This window comes from Bubalus bubalis, chromosome 4, assembly GCF_019923935.1.
Source record: "Bubalus bubalis isolate 160015118507 breed Murrah chromosome 4, NDDB_SH_1, whole genome shotgun sequence".
Classification (NCBI taxonomy): Eukaryota; Metazoa; Chordata; class Mammalia; order Artiodactyla; family Bovidae; genus Bubalus; species Bubalus bubalis.
The window spans coordinates 10,410,536-10,430,479 of NC_059160.1; the positions used below are offsets into that span (position 1 = coordinate 10,410,536).

Here is a 19,944-nt window from a genome sequence, read left to right on the forward strand (position 1 = left end):
TCAGGGGCCAGAATCTCCACCACCAACACCCCATCCCCTGGGTGGGCCTTGCCACCTAAGAGCTACTTTAAACACGCAAATCCCCACCCTGGAAGAGACAGCCTGTACAGCTGGACTGACCCATGGGAAGTTTCCCTGAAAACTTCCCAACTTGGTAGATGCCTAATGAAGGAAGAGGGCAACAGCCATCTTCAAGATGGATGAACTGGGGTCTGCCTCATTTTTGCCGACTCTTTGGGAGAGAGAGGAGCTGGACACCCATGATTGGGGCTTTGACCCTTTCATAAAGAACCTCCCTCCCAGGACCCCCGCCCAGCATCTGGGGGAGAGGAGAAGCAATGGCCCACCCCTTGGGGGTAGAGGGGCCCCCCAGCAGGCTGGCCGTGCTCACCTCCCTGCTGAGGGCAGGGCTGGACTGTCTTCGGAGAAGTTGGCTCTGACCTTGGCTGGGCCACTGCGACCGCCCCTCGTCCCGGGCCTGGAAGGTCCCCGGTGCCTCGGACTTCCTATGAGCAAACGCAGCCGCCCCTCTGAGGGTCCTTGGGGCTGTCCCACTCCTGGTACCCCAGCTCCTCTACTCCCACCCCCAGTGGCAGATTCAGGGACCCACTTCAAGCTAGATGAAGGGCCCGGAGTGAGGGAGGAGCCTCTCAGGGCCTCAGTTTCCCCTTCTGCAAAATGGGGATAGTAGTCCACCTGCCTCACGGGGCTATTGTGAAGATGAAGTGAGAAAAGGGGTGAGCAAAAGTAGGGGGCTCCACCTTGGCCTTGACCACCTCCTGTCTCACTCAGTGCTTCCTTTCTGGCCACCACCCCATGAGTGGCCCACAGCTCACCCACATAGTCTCAACTGGTCCTTGTGGGAATTAAGATTTATTCAGCACCTACCGTGTGCCAAGCACTGCACACACATGATCTTAATGGCAAACATTTATGGAGCACTTCCTGGGTTCCAGGCACTTGTGCTATCTGACCTCATCTCCCACAAGCCATGAGGTGGCGATCAGAGATGCATAATGTCATATGCCGCCATATCCCATTCTTTTTGGCCTTCTTCCTGCCCATATGGTAGATTTTGGACTTCTGAGGCCCACCTGTTTTCCCCCTACTACTAACAGGCTTGCAGCCATCCTAGCTGTCAGTAAAAGTGCTCTTAGCAAGATCAGAAGAACAAAATATCCCCTCTGCTCCACAACTCCAGAAAGGCCAACATAAAACCATTCATGCAAATGTCATTTCTAAGACACCAGACTCTAGGCATTGTCGCCACATCCAACAAAGATAACCCCTAAGTCCCTGGTTTCAGCTAGTTGTCGTGCTTAATAATTGGTAGCCATGGCTATTAACATGTAACGTGACGTCTCTGTTGAAGTGTAGGAACACTGAACAGAATCTGGGCGCATCTCTCCCCTCCCATATATAAGACCTAACCCTCCACTGGACATTTGGGATATTTATTGCAAGAGGGTTTGAGAGTCAGACTTCATTTAAATTGACAAATGAAACTGTCTCTGGTGACTAAACCACGCCAGGAGGAGCCTGGGAAAGATGACCAGGTGCTGACCTTGACCAAGCCAGCAAAACAGGAAGAGGAATCTCTGCTCAGGTCTGAGCAAGGACCTGTGCTCTGCAGTCTGCCTCTAGCTTGGAGACTAGGCTGAAACTCTATAGAGGTTTGGAGAATAAAACAATTATGGGCTTGGGCTTTGTTCTTGTGTTATGGCTTTTGTCAATGTCATTAGAATCAGATCCATAAACTAATTTGCTGTTTTAGCACTTCTTGGCATGTGACTCACAGGGAACTGAAGTTCCCCACTCTGGAGTGTTTCTGAGTTTGAAGGCTGCCTAATCAGGTTTGATTTTTAATCCAATTTGAAGTGAGACAGTTTCCTTGCTCTGTGACATCTGAACCTTAGATTGAGTTTCTCTTATAACCAGGAGCCTCTGTGGAGTAAAAACCCCAACGCTGAGTAGGTGGGGAGAATGGCAGCAAAGACCCTGTGCAGCTGGTGAGGCAAATGTGTGTTCTCTCCCGAGTGAGGGCATTTTCCATATAAACTTCAGTGTGTTAAATGAGTATTCCTTCTGAGATGTTCCCCCTATGCGGGATGGAGAGACCAAGAAGATTCTGAGCCTTCAACCGAGACCCAGCCTTTCTGATGCTGAACCAACAGTGTCTCCTTGGGCAACCTGGTCCTGAGGGTTGGTGTGGCTGCACCGAAGGCGACAAAGGAAATACATTTCCTTTGAAAGCTTGGATGGGCTCTTCCACTTGCAGAGTGTATTAAAAGACAACAGCTGTCGAGTCTAGCAAATTCCGTGAAGGCTCTGATTTGAATTTAAGAGACTAGGAAATGCTTATATGATTCTAAGACAAGAGATTCCACATTGTAAAGCAACTATACTTCAATTAAAAAAAAAAAAAAGATTCCAAAGGCATTAAGAGGGTAGAAAATGAAGATGTCAAGCCAAAATTCCTAATGCTTTAATATGATAACCCTTTAAGGAAAAATTTCCAAGCTCAGTGAGAATGATGCTTAGAGTAGATGCTGGATAAATATGTTGAATGAATAAATGGGAGAAAAGAAAAGTATCGCTTTATAGCCACCCATTCATGAATTTCAGCCTGCCATTTACGGATACTTAAATAGGTTTTCAAATTTTATCTTCAGAGGACAAATGGTTTCCTACTTGGAAAAAATACCATACAAGAGGGAAAATGTTAATTACTCAGTAGAGTTGTAAAACATTGGTTAAAAGGTAAACAATCTACTTTACCAAAACATATATGTTAAATATACAACTTTTATATATCAATCACACCTCAATAAAGCTTTTAAAAAAGATAATCTACTTCAAAGGGAGCAAAATAAAATGAAGAATCTGTGTAAAAACAATTAAATGGTTAATCAAACTATAAACATATTCCAGACTTCTGCAACAAATCTTTTATCTAAGTTATCACAGTAGGAAAAAAAGAAAATTCAATTTTGGCTTAAAGACTCTGCTGAATTACCAGATAAAGTCAAATGTATGCAAATTGACATTAGACCAAAGAGAGTTATGGAACTTCCCTGGTGGTCCAGTGGTTAGGACTCTACCCTTCCAATGCAGGGGACAGGGTTTGATCCCTGGTGGGGGAACTAAGATCCCATATGCCATAAGGCATGGCCAAATGATTAAAAAAATAAATAATCTTTTTTAAAAAAGAGTAGTAATAAAAGGTCAAAGACAAAGGGGGTTTGCAAGGCAGTGAGACTACTCTGTAATACTCTGATGGTAGACACATATCATTAAACATTTGTCTGAACTCAGAATGTGCATCGTCAGAGTAAACGCTGCTGTGAACTATGGACTCTGGGTGATAATGCTTCAGTGTAAGCCTATGGCTCGTAACCAGCGGACCACCCTGGTGGGGATGTTGATAGTAGAGGCAGCTGTGCACCTGTGGGAACAGTGTCTACACAGATCTCTGTACTTTCCACTCAATTTTGTTGTGACCCTTAAAACTTCTCTAGAAAAAAAAAAAAAACTAACAAAAAGTGTATTTTACACTGAGGCCGGAGCCCACAAAGGTTGTCACCTGGGTAGTAAATGGATAAAACTTTATGGGAAAGGAAATCTGAAGAAGAGATAAGATTTTTCATGCAGATTCAAATCTAAGAGAAAATGTTGTCTAAGGGACAACAAAGAGAGGAATTGTGGATGCAAAATATTACCGGCTCCTTACAGTGATAGAAATGTTCTAAAATTAGGTTGTGCTGATGGTTGTACAACTTGGTCTCTGTAAATACGCTGTAATTTATTGACTTCTACACTGAAAGTTTCGAGACTTTCAGACCTATATGTTTTTGGTTCTCTTGACCCTAACTGGGGTTGGGTCCCTAACTAATTAATTCCAGCCCTGACCCTTACAGACTATGAGGCTGGAACTGCTGATGAAAATCTCAGCCGGATCTGGAGGAAATGTTTCTCCTCCCTGAGGTTGTGGAAAAGCAGATGCTCTGCTGGGTCTTAAATGCCCGTGTAAATGAAGCCGATGACCAAGGAGATTCGTGTGACGCCTGGACTTCAGGTGCTGTCACCGTGTCCCAGAAAAGGAACACTGAACTTCCAAAAAGTCTGCCATCCTGTGGGTTCTCTTATTTAAGATATATGGCTCTGGCTATATATTTTTTAATAAATTTATTTTTATGTATTTATTTGGCTGTGCCAAGTCGTGGCTGCGGCATGAGAACTCTTAGTTGCAGCATGTGGAATTGATTCCCTGACCAGGGATCAAACCCAGGCCCCCTGCATTGGGAGCACAGAGTCTTAGCCACTGGACCACCAGGGAAGTCTCCTGGCCATACTTTTAAATTGACATCTCTGTTTTCTGAAATGTATGGGACCCATGAGTTTTGTTTGTCAACGCAGGAAAAAAAAAAAAAAAAAATGGACTCTTTTCTTCCCCCCTCACACAAGGTGGGAAAAAAATAAAATAAACCTGTGACTCTCCAATGAAGAGTTTGACCTCATTTAAATTAATGTATTTAAGTCCCAATTTTACAGATGAGGAAACTGAGACTCAAGTAGGTTAAATCACTTTGCTGCATCACATAGGTTGGAGAATGGCTGTGACCAAGGATTTGAACCCAGCCTGCCTGACCCTGGTCTTTGCTCTTAACTACTAGGCTATGTGTATTATCATTTAATTGTCAAAAACAACTCTAGCACGTGGAAACAGAGAGGTGGAGTGCCTTGCTCAAGGTCACACAGCCAATAAGTGGCAGGCAGGGGATCTAAACCCTTTCCTCATCTGGAACCTAAGCCTGCAGACTTTCCACCTGGCCTGTTGCCAAGCCTCCTCCCCAGCCCACCTGGCCACCCCGGCCCTGGGCTCACCTGCGCTCTTGCCCGAAGAGGCGCTCCACCTCTGCGCGGCCAGGGCTGCGGGTGCGGCCCCCGTTGCTGCCCTGGGGCCCCGGCTCCCTCTGCGCCAGCCTCCTGCGGGGGGGCAGATCGGCCAGCACGGTGTACTCCTCCCTCTCCAAGTTGTGCCTGATCTCCCCTGGGGGTGCCGAGCCCCAGGAGCCCCCTGAGCTGCCTGGAGGAGGTGAGGGTGCCAGGAGTGCTAGGTCACTGGGCGGGTGGCGGGGTGGGGAGGAGGCGCGAGGGGCATCCCGGTGCCCGATGCACACCTGAGGGGGCAGCATTGGGGAGCCACGCAGAGAGTCGGTGGAAGGGGCCAGGCTCTCCATACTCGTCCCAGGAAGGTCCTGGAAGAAGAGGGAGGGCTCGGGGGGCTGGCGTGGTGGAGATGAGAAGGAGGGTGCGTCGCGGTGCCCAATGCAAACCGGTGCAGGGATGGCAGGAGGCTCATGCAAAGAGTCCATGGAGGGGACCAGGCTCTCTGTGCTGGCTCTGGGGAGATCCGGGAACAAGAGGGAGGGCTCGGGGGCTTGGCGGGGCGGGGAGGAGGCCCGGGGTGCATCACGGTACCCGATACACACAGGTGGGGGGAACTGAGGAGGGTCGTGCTGCGGGGACTGGTTCTCAGCATCCAATGTGTCTGGGAGGAAGGGGAAGGGGTCAAACTGGGTGTGGCGGGGGGGTGAGGAAGCCCGGGGGGCATCCCGGTGTCCAATGCATATGGCTGGGGGCATATAGGGGGGATCATGGTGGGGTGATTCACTCTCAGATGCGTGGGGGTCTGGGAAGAAGGGGAAGGGGTCATGCTGTAAATAGCGAGGAGGCGAGGAGGCCCTAGGGGCGTCCCGGTGCCCAATGCACACAGCACACGGAGGCTGGGGGGGCTCGGAAGAGGTCTGGGGTGCACTATGGGGAGTGGGGTGCAGAGGCGAGGAGGTCCTGGAGGCCCCATGGTGGCCTGGGTTATGGGAGGTGGCAGTGGCCCGGAATGGTGAGTTGTGCTGGGTGGGTCCAGAGGAAGACTGGGGTGAGTCCCGCTGAGCTGATCTAGCAGGAGATGAGGTCTGAGGCCGGTCACTCTGGGTTGGCCGGAGGGCAATGGATGCCCAGGGAACCTCACTTTGCTTGGAGCGAGATGGGGAAGAGGTTCGGGGGCCGTCGCTCTGCGTTGGCCGGAGGGGAAAGAAGGCCCATGGGATGTCTTTGTTAGTACGGTGGGGAGAGGCATTCCGGGGGTTGTTCCGCTGAGAGGAGCGATGGGGAGAAGATGCTCTGGGATGGTCTTGCTGGGTGCAGCCCTGACAGGAGGTGCTTCCGGGGTTTCCCCACCGTGAGGAAGAGGATTTGGGATTGTCCTGTTGGGTACAAGAGGTTTTAGGGTTGTCCCTTTGGGCAGAAGAGCTTCTAGGTGTGTTCTGTGGAACACAAGAAGGTCTGGGGTTGCCCCGCTGGGGAGTACAAGTCGGAACAGGAGCTTGAAGGTTGTCCTGTTGGGTGTAAGAGGCTCTGGAGGTGTCTTGTTGGGTGGCTCTGTGGGGAGAGGAAACCCAAGGATTATTTCGTTGGGTGGATGAGGTTCTGGGGCTGTCTCGTGGGACAACTCTTGAAGGAGAGGTTGCTCTGGGGGTGTTCCGCTGTGTGGAAGAGGTCTTGGGGGTGTCCTGTTGGGTGGATGAGGTTCTGAGGTTGTCTCGTGGGGCAGCTCTTGAGGGGGAGGTTGCCCTGGGGGTGTTCTGCTGTGTGGAAGAGGTCTTGGGGGTGTCCTGTTGGGCGGACAAGGTTCTGAGGTTGTCTCGTGGGACAACTCTTGAAGGAGAGGTTGCTCTGGGGGTGTCCCGCTGTGTGGAAGAGGTCTTGGGGGTGTCCTGTTGGGTGGATGAGGTTCTGAGGTTGTCTCGTGGGGCAACTCTTGAAGGAGAGGTTGCTCTGGGGGTGTCCCGCTGTGTGGAAGAGGTCTTGGGGGTGTCCTGTTGGGCAGACAAGGTTCTGAGGTTGTCTCGTGGGGCAACTCGTGAAGGAGAGGTTGCTCTGGGGGTGTCCCGCTGTGTGGAAGAGGTCTTGGGGGTGTCCTGTTGGGCAGACAAGGTTCTGGGGTTGTCTCGTGGGGCAACTCTTGAAGGAGAGGTTGCTCTGGGGGTGTCCCGCTGTATGGAAGAGGTCTTGGGGGCATCCTGTTGAGTAGGTGAGGTTCTGGCGTTGTCCCGTTGGATGATTCGGTGGGGAGAGGAGGCTCGGGAGGCCCCGTGTTGTGGGGAAGCAGCCTGGACAGCGTTCCTTGGGGCAGAGCGATGGAGAGAGGAAGCCTGGGAGGCGGCACTTCGAGGACCGCTCTGTGGCGTCGCAGGGGAGGCCGGGGTAAACGCCGACCGGGACCGCTCCAAGGAGAAGTACCCGCTTTCTCCCCGGAGCTTGGCCCAGTGCTGTCCAGCGCTTCGGTTCCCACCTCCAGAGCCTAGAGAGAGGAGGCAGGTTCAAGGCAAGCGGAGAGGTCCAGGCGGCTCCCACAGCCTACTTTTCCTGGTCCCCTAAGATGGATAACTGGGGCAGACCCCACACCATCTTCTTGGAGGTCCTCACACACCTCTGCCCCTCGGAGCAAGCAGACTGCAGGAGGGCTTAGGTGCCCCTCTCAGGCTGAAGTCAGGAATTTGAAATTGAAAACCAGGCGGACTTGGTCAAAGTGGGGTGGGTGGTAGAGCCAAAGGTCACATAGTGACCTTCAGAAAAGAAGCAAACTCTTCAAGAGCAGTTTTGAAAACCGCCTCTGTGAGCCCAGAGAGGAAGAGCTGAATCTCATAGCAGCTACCAACAACTTTCCATTTCTGTTCTACTTCCTGCAATTGGATTCCCAGAACTCCCTCCCTCCCTTCCAGTGAGACTCCTGTGTGAGAGCTCTAGAAATTTCCTTTTGTGAACAGGCAGCAATGGCCTCACCTGAGGGGCTTGCTAGAAATGCAGACTCTCAGCACCACTACCCCCACTGGGCACATTGCATCAGAATCCACATTTTAATAAGATTCCTAGGCCATCTGCATGCACGCCACAGTTGAAGAAGCTTTTATCTAAGGGATTCGCGTAACTTCCCTATTCAGGGAGGGACACCCTCACAACCCCCATCCCCATGAAGGGCAGCATGACAGTGGTATCACCCTCCACCCCCTCAGTCCCTTGGTCCCCAAGCATATGGCAGCCACCAGCCCTGTGCACGTACGTCCCTGGGTTGGTGCTTCAGAAGAGAAGAAAAGGCTATCGTGGCCTCATCTTGACGGGGCCATGACTGCCTTCATCAAAGGCCATGCTTCAGAGTCCCTCTTTTCTGGGAAGTTCCCTGGTGGCCCAGTGGCTGGAATTTACTGCCTTGGCCCAGGGTTCAGTCTCTGGTGGGGGAACTGAGATCCCACAAGCCGCATGGCTTGGCCAAAAAACAAAAAAGGAATCCCTCTCCTACTTTGAACCTTCTGCCTCCTCCAAGCTCTCTGAGCTGGTATCACTGAACCCTGAGTCTCTAGTACCCTTCAGGGGACTGGAACCACACACAGAGTGACACTAAGTTTTCATCGTTGGGAATTCCCTGGTGGCCCAGTGGTTGGGACTTGGCATTTTCACTGCCAGGGCCCGGGTTCCACCCCTGGTCGGGGAACTAGGATCCTGGAAGCCGGCATAGCACTGCCCCCGAGGAGAAAATTTTTTTGCCTATTGTTGCCTGATGGACTGATGTTCCATGACATTCCAAATCTGCCAGCTTCTCTCATCTACCTCTTCCCACCTCCCTGCTCTCAGCCTCCCTCGTTTTTCACAATAGCCCTCTAACATGTACACTCTGGGCACAAGGTCATCATCTACCCAGGGAGATCCTTTCGAAAAGCAAACCTAGCTAGACCACCCCAGCTTACGAGGAGACTGAGAGCTATCTCAGAGGGGAGAAAATTCACAAGACATGATGATTAAATGCAATGTGGGATTCTGGATCGGGTCCTGCAACAGAAAAGAGACATTTGTGGAGGAAAACGTGAATCCAAAGAAAGTCTGTAGTGGGAATTCCCTGGCGGTCCAGTGGCTAAGACTCCACACTCCCAATGCAGAGGGCCCAGGTTCGATCCCTGGTCAGGGAACTAGATCCCACGTGCTGTAGCTAAGAGTTCACATGCCTCAACTAAAAGATTCCACATGCAGCAACTAATACCCAGCACAGCCAAATAAACACATAAACATTAAAAACAACAAAGACAGTCTGTAGTTTAGTTAACAGTATTGTTACCAGTGTTAATTTCTTAATTTTTATAATTGGGCTATAATTATGTAAGATGGCAACACCGGAGGAACCCGAGTGAAGAGTGTAATCGAAATTCTCTGTACAATTTTTGCAACTATTCTAAAAGATTTAAAAACAAGCACACAAACCACTTTCGGGGCTCCCAACTGCACTTGGAATAAAACCCAGGCATTTCCCATGGCCAGCAATGCTCTGCCCGCCTCCACTGGCCTCCGAGGTCCCTGTGGGCAGGGGCCTCACCTTCTCACTTACAGCTGTGTCTCCTGTGCCTAGCACACCATAAGTGAGCAGTAATGTTGCCCCACCACCTTCCAGCTCTGAGCTCTGCCTCGTCCTGGAGTCTTCCCACCCGGTGAGCCTGGGTGCTGGCTGAGATGGCATTTCCCACCCCTCCCAGAGGCTCACAGCTGGTTCAGCACCCCAGGCCCAGTTCCTTCCCTTTCCCCTCACCAGTGCATCCTTTGAGCCTGGCCCAACCAGGATCTGACTTCATTCCTGCAGCCCCTTTATTGAGCACACGGGGCAGACTATGCAGATGTTCAGGGCATCTGTGTTTTGTCCCTCAGCCAGCCGGGGCTCGGCACAGCCTGCTCCATCCAGTGTGTCTGCAAACTGGGAGGAGCCCTAGAGGGATGTCAAAGCGTTCCCAGCATCTCGCACCTGGCTGATTCCTCCCAGGCTGTGGCCTCCTGCTGCAGTTTGGGAGCTTGCCACCAGGTAGACAGCGGTGACTGCCTTTGATCAAGCAGGTCACATAGTGAGGGTTCCCCCCCACCCCCCTACCCTGTGTTTAAGAGCAAGAAAGCAGATGTCTAGTACAAAATCCCACCACGATCAGGCCATTCACACTGGGGAGGCACTTCTTTCCACATGCCCTCTCCCCAGGGCCTGAGAGGGCAGGGCAGTGAGGGTGAGGTGCTGACAACATCTGATGAATGTTTTTAAAGATGGCTCAGCTGCTGGAGGGAGAATGGACTGAAGGGGCCTGGCAAAGCCAGAGACTGAAGGAGGGTCCAGCAATAACCCCTACTTTGATCAGAGAGCAGTGGCAGAGATGACAAAAAGGAGACATATTTTGGAGTGTGTTTTGGAGGTGCCGACCAGAACTGCTGCTGATTGCACATAAAGCGTAAGGAGGGACTTCTCTGCTGGTCCAGTGGCTAAGACTCTGAGCTCTCAATGCAGGGGGCCCGGGTTCAATCCCTGGTCAGGGAACTAGATCCCACATGCCACAACTGAAAGATCCTGCGTGCTGCAGTGAAGACTGAAGATCCTCTGTGCTGCAAGACCCACGTAGCCAAATACATAAATAATTTTTTTAAAAAGACCTCATGACAATTCACCTCTAAGCCGTCCATGAAAAGTGTTAGTCACTCAGTCACATCCAATTCTTTGCGATCCCATGGACTTTAGCCCACCAGGCTCCTCTGTCCATGGAATTCTCCAGGCAAGAAGACTAGAGTGGGTAGCCATTCCCTTCTCCAGGGGATGGATCTTCCCAACCCAGGGATCAAACCTGGGTCTCCTGCACTGCAAGCAGATTCTTTTACTGTCTGAGCCACCAAAGAGTCCCTCCATGTACACCTCCTGAGTGAGGACGGTCTGCTTCTGTCCTCACACTCAGGAAGCACAGCATGGATACAATACATACAGTCCATATTCAAACTTCCCCATATCCCAATAATGTCTTTCATAGCTCTTTATTTTCCTATCCCGGACCCAAGCCCGGATACACGTGGCGTTTCGCTTCCCTGACTCTTTCATTCAAGAACAGCTCCTCAGGCCTTTTTGATCTTTCATGAAGAATCCTGTCAGTTAGTTTGCAGAATATCCCTGTTTGGGTTTGTCTGATGTTCTGTTGGGATTAGAGGCAGGAGATGGATTCTTTTTTTTTTAGCAGCCAAACTGGGAAAAGATGCTGTGTCCTCCCCTGTGCATCACGCAGGGGCACCCAGCCAATTTGCCCCATGCTAGGATGCTGAGCGACCACTTGGTTAAGCTGGTGTCTGCCAGATCTCCCCATCCTAAGGATGCCTCTTCCCTTCATAACCAATGTGTAATCTGAGGGGTGATACTTTGAGGCCATGTGAATATCCTGTTCCCCAACAACCCTTCATGCAGGAATTTAGCATCTGCCGGTGATTTGTGCCTGAACCAGTTATTACTACAGCGGCTGCGATACTCTCTTTAACTGGTTTCTCATCCTGCAGCCGCACCCTGAATCCTTGGCATCCTTGCCCTAGTGAAACTCTTTTAAGGCTCAGGACATCACTCCCCTTCTCAAAAACCTTCCGTGGCTCCCTACTACTTAAAGGAGAAAGTCCAGGGACTTTTCTGGTGATCCAATGGTTAAGAATCTGCCTTTCAATGCAGGGGATGGGGGATCAATCCCTGCTCAGGCAACTGACATCCCACATGCCTTGGAGTAACTAAGCTTGCATGCCGCAACTCCTGAAGCTGCTTGCCACAACCAGAGTCCGTGTGCCGCAATGAAAGATCCTGCGTGACAACGCAATGAAGAACCCACGTGCTGCAACTAAGACCCGACACAGTCAGATAAATAAAAAAGAAAGAAAAAAGAAAGAAGGACGTAGAGACACTTTAAAAAAAGACAGAGAGAAGAAGAAAGTCCAAACCCCTTGGCTCGATTCGAGGCCTGCATGGTTCGGCCCAACTATACACCCCCCTCTTTGCTGAAGCTGTGCATACCAGGATACTCCCTCGTCACGCTCCTAGACTGTACTCAGCAGTTTCCTCAACTAGGGCGCCACATCCAGAAGGCGTTCCTCTGAGTGCTTCCCCGGCTGGAATGAAGCTCTTTCTGCTCTGCCTTTGTCCCTGCAGCTGTTTCTGCTCTTCCTGTGTCCTGGGCTTCTGATCTCCTGTCTGTTTGCTTTACTGAATGATGAGCTTTCTGGGACAGAGACGATGTCTATCTCCCCCTGAACACCCAAGGTGTCTAGCATAAGGTCTTACACACAATTAGTGCTCATGTGTTTGATGTCTGAATGCTACAGGAGCCATGGGAAGCCCAGACTGCCCCGTGGGGTTAGGACATGGGTGCCCCATCTCACATTTCCGAATCCTCGTGATGCTGAAGACACAGGCCCGGAAGCAACACAGTGCAGTAGTGATGGAGGGCCCAGCGTCCTGGGTTGACCAGCTTCACAGGCATCAGTGGGCTTGGTCTGACCAGCATCTTTTGTTTTTCTCTGGAAACATCACCTTAATATCCTCCAGGCCATCTCCTCTCCCTGACTCTCAGACCATGAGGTTTGCACAGGGGGCCGATCCCATCCCTGGTCACCAGTTTGGGCACAAGAACCATGCTGGGTCCAGGGAGAACCCTTCCTGGGACCACAGCTACATCAATAGGGAAGACTGTACCCTTTTACTGTGGGAGTTGGAAATTAGGTAGGATATAGCCTGCCACTGCTGCAGCTCAGCATGTCATCATCAGGGGAGGATCTGGCTGAGAATGAAGCCAACACAGAAGTAAGCAGAGCAGAGACCAGATTTCTGATGCTGTCTGAACACCTGGATCCAGCCAAACCTGAAGTCATTCCCCTAGACGTTCACTCAGTCAGTTTCTGTCACTTGCAACCGGAAGATCCTGACCCACCAGTTGTGAGATGATGTATTTAAAGCAAGTTGCATGGCACATTATGTCTGCTCCATAATTATATGGGAACTGTTACTGTTATTGATCTAAGCTGTCAAAATAAGATGTACCCAGGGGCCCATGTGACCAGAAACCTGGCCATCTGGCTCCAAGTTCCCGGGCCATCACCACACCTGTGGTCCTAAGGACCGACCTGGCCTGGCAAAAGGTACTTACCCTCCTTTTTCTGGCCTGCAGTGTCTCCTCCTCCCACTGGGGACTGGGTGAGGAGAGGAGGAGCCTTGCGGGCACCGTCAGCCCTTGGCACCTCCTGAGACTTCCGTGGGATCATCACGGTGAAGTTGTCCCCACTGGGGGCCTCCTCCCGTCTCTCAACAGTGTCCCAGTCCTGCCAGAGAAGGGGAGGAGAAAGTCTGTTTGGAATCCAAAAAGAGAGAGCCCAGGGCCTGCACTCCCCGCGTGAGATGGGTAGATGGAAGGGAGAGGAACTGACATTGAAAGAGCACCTGCTGTATACTCAAGACTGTGTTGGGATCTTCAATCGACCTTGTGCAGTAGGTACGTCCACTGGCGCTAAGACTTTGCCCAAAGTCACACAGCTGAGAAATGGGGAGGAGACTCATACCCAGGGCAGTCAGACTCCAGGTAATAGCAGGGCCTTGGTATAGGGGCCCCACCCCAGAGACATTCCAGAGTCCCCATAGAAGTAGGTGTGTTCAAAATCTAGCCCCACTGCTTCCCAGATGCATGGCCTCAAGTAATACGATTCTCTTCTCTGAGACTCAGATTTCCTGCCCCAAGGCAGGGCCATAAAAGTCTCTACCTCAGAGAGGGGTGGTAAGACTTTCCAAGACACTGCCCACAGGCTGGGATGTTTTATTCTGAATCTTCTCACTTTTCCTTATGTTCTCATGGATAGTTTGCCTCTTGTGGCCCAGGACAGACCTTTGAGGTTTGAATGTCCCAGGAAGTTCCCCTGAGTCTCCTCTTTTCCCGGCTAAATGGCCGCCCCCCCCACCCCCCGCCCTTGCCAGGCCCCCCAGCCTGCTCTCTTTCCTCTGATCTTTGGAGATTTATGCCAGGGCTGGTTATGGGGCTGAGCAGTGTGTGACCAGGGCAGGGCCCAGGGCCAGTCTCACTCTTGCTCTGGGCACCACACCCAACATCCCAGCCTCTGTGAACTGAGAGATTTTGGCAGCCGGAGCCCGTTGGTGATTCACCAGGAGCGAAATGCCTACTTCCATCTTGTCATAGCCAGATCTTCAGCCCCCCTGGGCCGGCCCTGCAGAGTCCCCGCCCCTCCATGGGCAGCCCAATATGCTGGCTAAGTCTGCAGAGGACCTGGGCTCCCTTCCCTGGTGTGAGAGGCTCAGCCCTGTCTGGAGGCTTGGGCGGGATCCCAGGGCTGGCCCAGGCCTCCCACCCCCATCTCACCACCAATGATGAGTCGCTGGTATCATCAGGGGCTTCACTGGTGCCAGAGTCAGGGCTCTCGTTGAAGCTGCCACATGGGGAGGAGGCCAGGCCCTCCAGGTAGGGAGCTGCCTCAGGTTCCCGGCTCCTGGAGGCAGCTGTGAAGCCCTCTGCCAGGAGCCCTGCTGGCGGGCCCCTGGGAGAGGAGACAGACTCATGACTTTTTCCCTCAAAGTAATAGAAGTTAAGGAGTAACACCCCACCACCGCTCAGGTACACACACAGCCCATGTCTGGGCGGAGGAGAAAGCTAACACCAAGTACTGTCTGTGCTCTGCCCTTCACAGGGCCTATCTTGTTTAGCTCCAAAAGCCTCTCTTTTAAGTGAGTGTAATGATTCCCATTTTATAGATGAAGAAACTGAGGCTCACAGAAGTCAAGGGACTGGCCAAGGTCACAGAGTTAGGAAAAGGCAGAAAAGCATTGTGACTCAGGGCTGTGGCCCCAGCCCTAACCATGTCCCTGGAGCAGAAGAGAGAATCCCAAGCTCGGTAAGACTAAGAAGACAGAATAGTGCTGGGCTAATGGGGGGTTTGAGAGGTAGCAGGGCTCCAGGGGAAGTGACAGGGCCACCAGTCTGGATACCAGCGAGGGGGCTGTAAAGAAAGCCCTGCTTTAAAGAAGCCAGTAGGTTAGAGCTGGCTTTATCCCCAAAGAGTGACCCACAGATCAGCCTGTGAGATAGAAAAGGGTGATGACCCTTAAAAGAGGCCTGTGATCAAATAAGTTTGAAATATATTACATACTTCTACCTTCCCCACCCAAAAGCACAACGCATGCTAGCAAACTAAAACCTCTGACAAGTCCTGCAAAAAAAGACATTCAAATTTGTTTATCCCAGACTTTCTGAAACATTTGAATTCAGCACTGTTTTGTTTTTAAATAGGAACACACAGTCCCAAAACAATGCTGATGTGATTCAATAACTCTTTAAAAAACAAAACAAAACAGGGAAACTGAGGTATAAAAAGAGGCCAAAACTCACTTTTAAGTTCCCACAGCCCATAGGGGAGGGAGCTGAAGCTAGAACTCAGGTTTCAAGGCTCTCAGCCATGCCCTCCAAGGCACCATGGCCCCACAGAGGGACTTCAGTCCAACCGAGGCCCCGGAGTGGAGACAGCCTGGAGCAGTGCATGGTCAGGTAGGTGCATGATAAAAAGTGCCCCTGGGTGCAAGACTGTTTAATCTTTTAAAGCAAAAGGAACCAGGAAATGTGAGCAGGCTCTGGGCCATGCCCACACAGGGTGGGTACACGGCTGCTCCATCCCCGAAAGGAACATGCCCACTGCTCCTGTGCCCAGGCCAAGTGGACGGACCATGTGACCCACGCCAGCAGCCATCACAGGCTGCATCATGAAGGGGTGTGGGGTGGGATGGGTGAGGGCATCCTACCCCGGGAACCCCTCCTCAGGGCCCAGGGTCCTACCCACCTCTCAGGCTCTGGCCCACGGCCTGGACCCACCACAGACTGGCGGCTGGAGGTCGGGGTGCCGAGCGGGTCCTTAGGGGCAGGCTGGCGGCGGGGCAGGTCGCAGTAGGGCACCTCAGCGCTCTCAGGCCTCCCAGGCTCCTAAGACAGAGTTGGAGAGGAGGCAGGTCACGGCCCACGTGGGGGCTCCCCTCCCCCTGCGCCGCCCGTCCCCCCACCAGGCGGTGTGGAAGTCTCCAGACAGCGCCTCGGGGATCTCCGCTTCTCAAGGAGAGCTGTCCATCAGACTCGAAGCGCCCCTGGGGACCCAAGCTGGGGACTGGCAGAGGTACAGGGTGTGTGCATGCGCACATGTATGTAGGTATGTGTTCGTGTAAATTCCTGCAGTGTGTGCAAGAATTTGCGTGTGCACGTACGTGTGCATGGCCAGTGGGTACGTTGGTGCATCTGTTTGCAGAGTGCATATACGTTTGTTTATATAAACACATGCATCAACATACCCACAAGCAAGCCTGTGTGTGTTGGCACACATGTGTGAGCGTGTGCCTGAGGATGTGAAGCGCACAAAAGGATCCCAAAGGGTCTTCTGTCACCAAGAGACATGGATGAGGACTGAGGGGGAGGATCAAGTTGACCCGAGAATGTAGGAAAATATCTAAGGGAGGAAGAGATGGGAAAGGAGACCTTGGAGAAAAGGAGAGATACACCCTCCAAAAGGAGAGTCTGGGGCTCCAGGGCTGGAAGGTCAGGGTCCCAGGAGTGGGAACGGGGCCCCTGAGCCGACTGCTGGCTCCTCGCTGCCTCCAGCCTTGAGCAGGGCCACACTTGCGAAGGCAGGTGCTGGGCTCATCCGGGGGGAACGGCTGCTCACCTCTGGGACGGCCCCCCCATTTTTCCCCATCTCCTGGGGTGGCAGGGCCCTCCCTCGGTAGGGGGGACAGCGGCCGTGGCACTCTGCACCCCGCCTCCTCTCGGGTTACCTGGGCGGCGGGCTCCGGCGGTGGCGGCTGTCGGCTGTCAGCACCTTCGTCCCCGGGGGGCTCCGGCTCAGGCCCCCGCGCTGCCGCCCTCCCAGGCCCTGACTCTGGGCCGTGGCGGTGGCAGCCGTGGCAGCGGAAACCTTAGAGGGCCCAGCTGCGGGAGCAGGGGCCCCTCATTACTGTTTCATAAGCCGGGGCCCAGCCAAGAACAATGCAGGACATGAAACCGCAGGAACCCGATCCTCACGGCTCACCTGAGAGCAGGGGCGGGCGGGGGGCCTGGGCAAGGGCTCCCTGGGGACCCTGGAGCCCAGAAAAAGGGCAGAGGCCACAGCCCCAGGGTGGGCACAGAGTCTCCAGCTTCCAGGGAGGCCACCCCTGGGGGACCTGGGCAGTGCCGAGGAGTGGGCTGGAGTGTCTACTGAGCCCAGCTGAGCCAGAGAACGCCCGGCTGGGTTCAGTTTCACCCCCTGCCCCGGAGCCAGATTCTGATCAGCACCCGGTGGCGGGAGGTGTCAGAACTGCAGCCCAGCCTGGCGCCTTGGCTGCCCTGGGGACCTTGCCACGTGAATGAAGAGGGAGCGGCTCTCAGGGAATCGTCAAGGGGTCCCAGCCCAGCTGGGGCCACCAGGACCCCCAGTTTGTCATGGTACCTGCTCCCTGCTTTTACCTCCAGCCCCATCACTACCCCTCACCCACACGAGTAGGCCCAGCAGCTAGTCCCCAGCTCTGATTTCCTGTTTGGCGGGTCGGCACGGGCTCTGGCCTCAGACTGACATCAGGCCCAATCCTGGCGCCTCCACTTCCCAGCTGAGTGACCTCGGCCTAGTGACTTCCCTCTCTGAGCCTGGTTTGCTTATCTATAAAGTGGAGGTAATTAATGGACCCTCCTAGGGGTGTTACGAGAATTACATCAGTTAATATAAGTAAAAGGCTTATAACACTGCCTGGTCTGTACATATTAAATATCATAAACAATGTAAAAACATTCAATGGAATTTTATTAGCGTTAAATGAAGGATATGTTAAATACACTTAAGAATAGATGCATTGAAAAGGAATGTGTGGAGTCTGACATACAGCAAGACCCTCCCACTTAGCCCCTCACCCCTCCATCCAGAACCTGGCCATGACCTGGTCAAGACTGTGTGATTCCCAGGGATAAGCCCTCCTGCACCTCCCACCCAGGGTGACTCAGCTGAGAGCAGAGCAGAGATGCATCCAGAGCCTAGGAGCCTAGGGGAGCTGAAGTAAGCTTCTGGGAAAGGGTTGCTCTGGGGCCTGGGGCCATTTCTGCATTTCCTTTAAAAAAAAAAAACTCAATTTTTTTTTAATGTATCTATTTTTGGCCATGCCCCATGGCATATGGGATCTTTAGTTCCCCACCAGGGATCAGACCCCATGCCACCTGCCTTGGAAGCTCGGTGTCTTAACCACTGGACTTTCAGGGGAGTCCCTGCATTTTCTAACATAGGTGAAGCCATCAGAACTGGCTCTAACCCCAAGTGATACATGTATCAGGCCCCTCAGGGATGAGTTTGCTCCGCAGTGTAATTAAGGATCCCGCTGGGAAATGCACAGCTCCATCCATGCCGGGGGTGCTTTTTTAACACACAGATTTCGTGACTCCACATGTTTGAACCTGTTCATCTGTGAGCAGGGCTTTCATCAGTGCTAGATCCTGATGACTCGAAAGCCTCTATCTTCCTCTGAGTCTGGTTCCTGAGCTCGTTATAGTAAGTAAACCCCCCTCATCCTCACTGTGTCCCCCAGGCACCTCGCACTCATCACCCCAAACAACTCCAAACAAACCTCTTATCCCAGGAACCCTGCCCCAGGAAGAAAACTTAGCAGGCAGCCACGCTCTGGCCCCTCACGTTACTCAGTGACCAGCTCCTTTACATGCTCCTATTCAGTTAGTTTTGAAATGTGTCCATCTGTCTCCATCCCCAAATCTCCGTCATCTCTGATATGAGTAATCGCAGTTTTCCTCTTTGGTCACCTGGTTCACTCACACTCTCTGCTGTCCTGCAGTCATAGTGACTTTTGAAAATGCAAATCTGATCACATCGCTCCCGTGTTTAAAATCTTAAGTGGTTCCCCATGCCTCTCAGGGAAAAGTCTAACGTTCCCACAAGGCTGGTGAGACCAGCTCCCCACCCCATTCTCCATCCTTGGCTTCTCTCCCTTCTCAAGTGTGCCTCCTACTTTTTGCCTCAGGGCCTTTCCACACACTGTTTCCCTCCTCTTCCCCCAACTTCACTGGCCATGCCCTCATAGTTCTCAGCAGGCAGCTAAAATATGATTCACTTGGAGTAACATTCCCCAATACTCCACCATTTATCCTCATGCCACTTGCTGTTCCTTTACAACATTTATCTCAACCATAATGAACTATTTGCCTGATTACTTTGTCTCCATTTCTCTTGCTTGACTACAAACCTCATGAACCAGAAACTCTGTCTGTTCTATTTAGCACTGTTTCCCCAAATCTAGCATAATGCCTGACACATTTTAAGCACCTCTGCAGGACTTCCCTGGCAGTACAGTGGTTAAGACTCCATGCTTTCACTGCAGGAGGCAAGGGTTTGATTCCTGGCCAGGGAACTAAGATCCCACATACCATGTGGTACATCCATAAAATTAAAAAAGAAAAAGAAGAATAAAAGCACCTCTTCAATACATGTGAACACACAAGGTGGCCCAAGGTCTCATCTGGGAAGGAGTGGGACTGAGACTAGCACTCTGACGTGTCTGAACCCAGGTTCCTTCTCCTGTTCCGAGTTTGCCATCCCCCCCCACCACTGGGAGAAGGTCATCTGCAGGGGAGATGGACTCAGAGGGCTTTCAAGCATCTGCTTCCTGAACTTGGGGCTGAGGGCTGGGGAGCTATTTTTGGCAGTATCAGGACAGGTAGAAAAGAATCTCCCAGGTTTATTTTTCTGGTTGGGAAGATGGAAGAAAGGAAACTAGTGTGTACTGAATTAGCCACATGTGACTTGGGCTACGCAGGGCTGGATGCCCTGAGGGAAAGGATTTGTTGCCCCACTTTACCCATCAGGAGAGTGAAACCAGAGAGGTCAATGACTCGTGGTGGCACAAATGGCAAACTAGGACTGGAACTCTGGTCTGCCGGCTCCAAAGCTGAATAGCAATTCCCGTATAATGACCACTTCTCAGAGCCTAACGCTTGCATGGAGACGGCCACCAGGCTCAAGAGGGGCACTGGGAATGGCACAGTCATTAGGAGGTCAGCG

At 52.2% G+C, this 19,944-nt stretch overlaps 1 protein-coding gene across 1 annotated transcript in view; it reads right to left on the reverse strand.

Annotated features, from left to right (window-relative positions):
* The window catches only part of LOC102390374 (TRIO and F-actin binding protein), a 58,486-nt gene that overhangs the window by 36,301 nt on the left and 2,241 nt on the right, over nt 1–19,944 (reverse strand). Inside the window, exons 3-7 of the mRNA XM_045165244.1 lie at nt 15,709–15,848; nt 14,241–14,415; nt 13,023–13,194; nt 4,885–7,363; nt 392–506 (exon numbers count right to left, since the gene is read on the reverse strand). Coding sequence (XP_045021179.1) covers nt 392–506; nt 4,885–7,363; nt 13,023–13,194; nt 14,241–14,415; nt 15,709–15,848 — 3,081 coding nt within the window. The remainder of the gene's footprint in view (nt 1–391; nt 507–4,884; nt 7,364–13,022; nt 13,195–14,240; nt 14,416–15,708; nt 15,849–19,944) is intronic.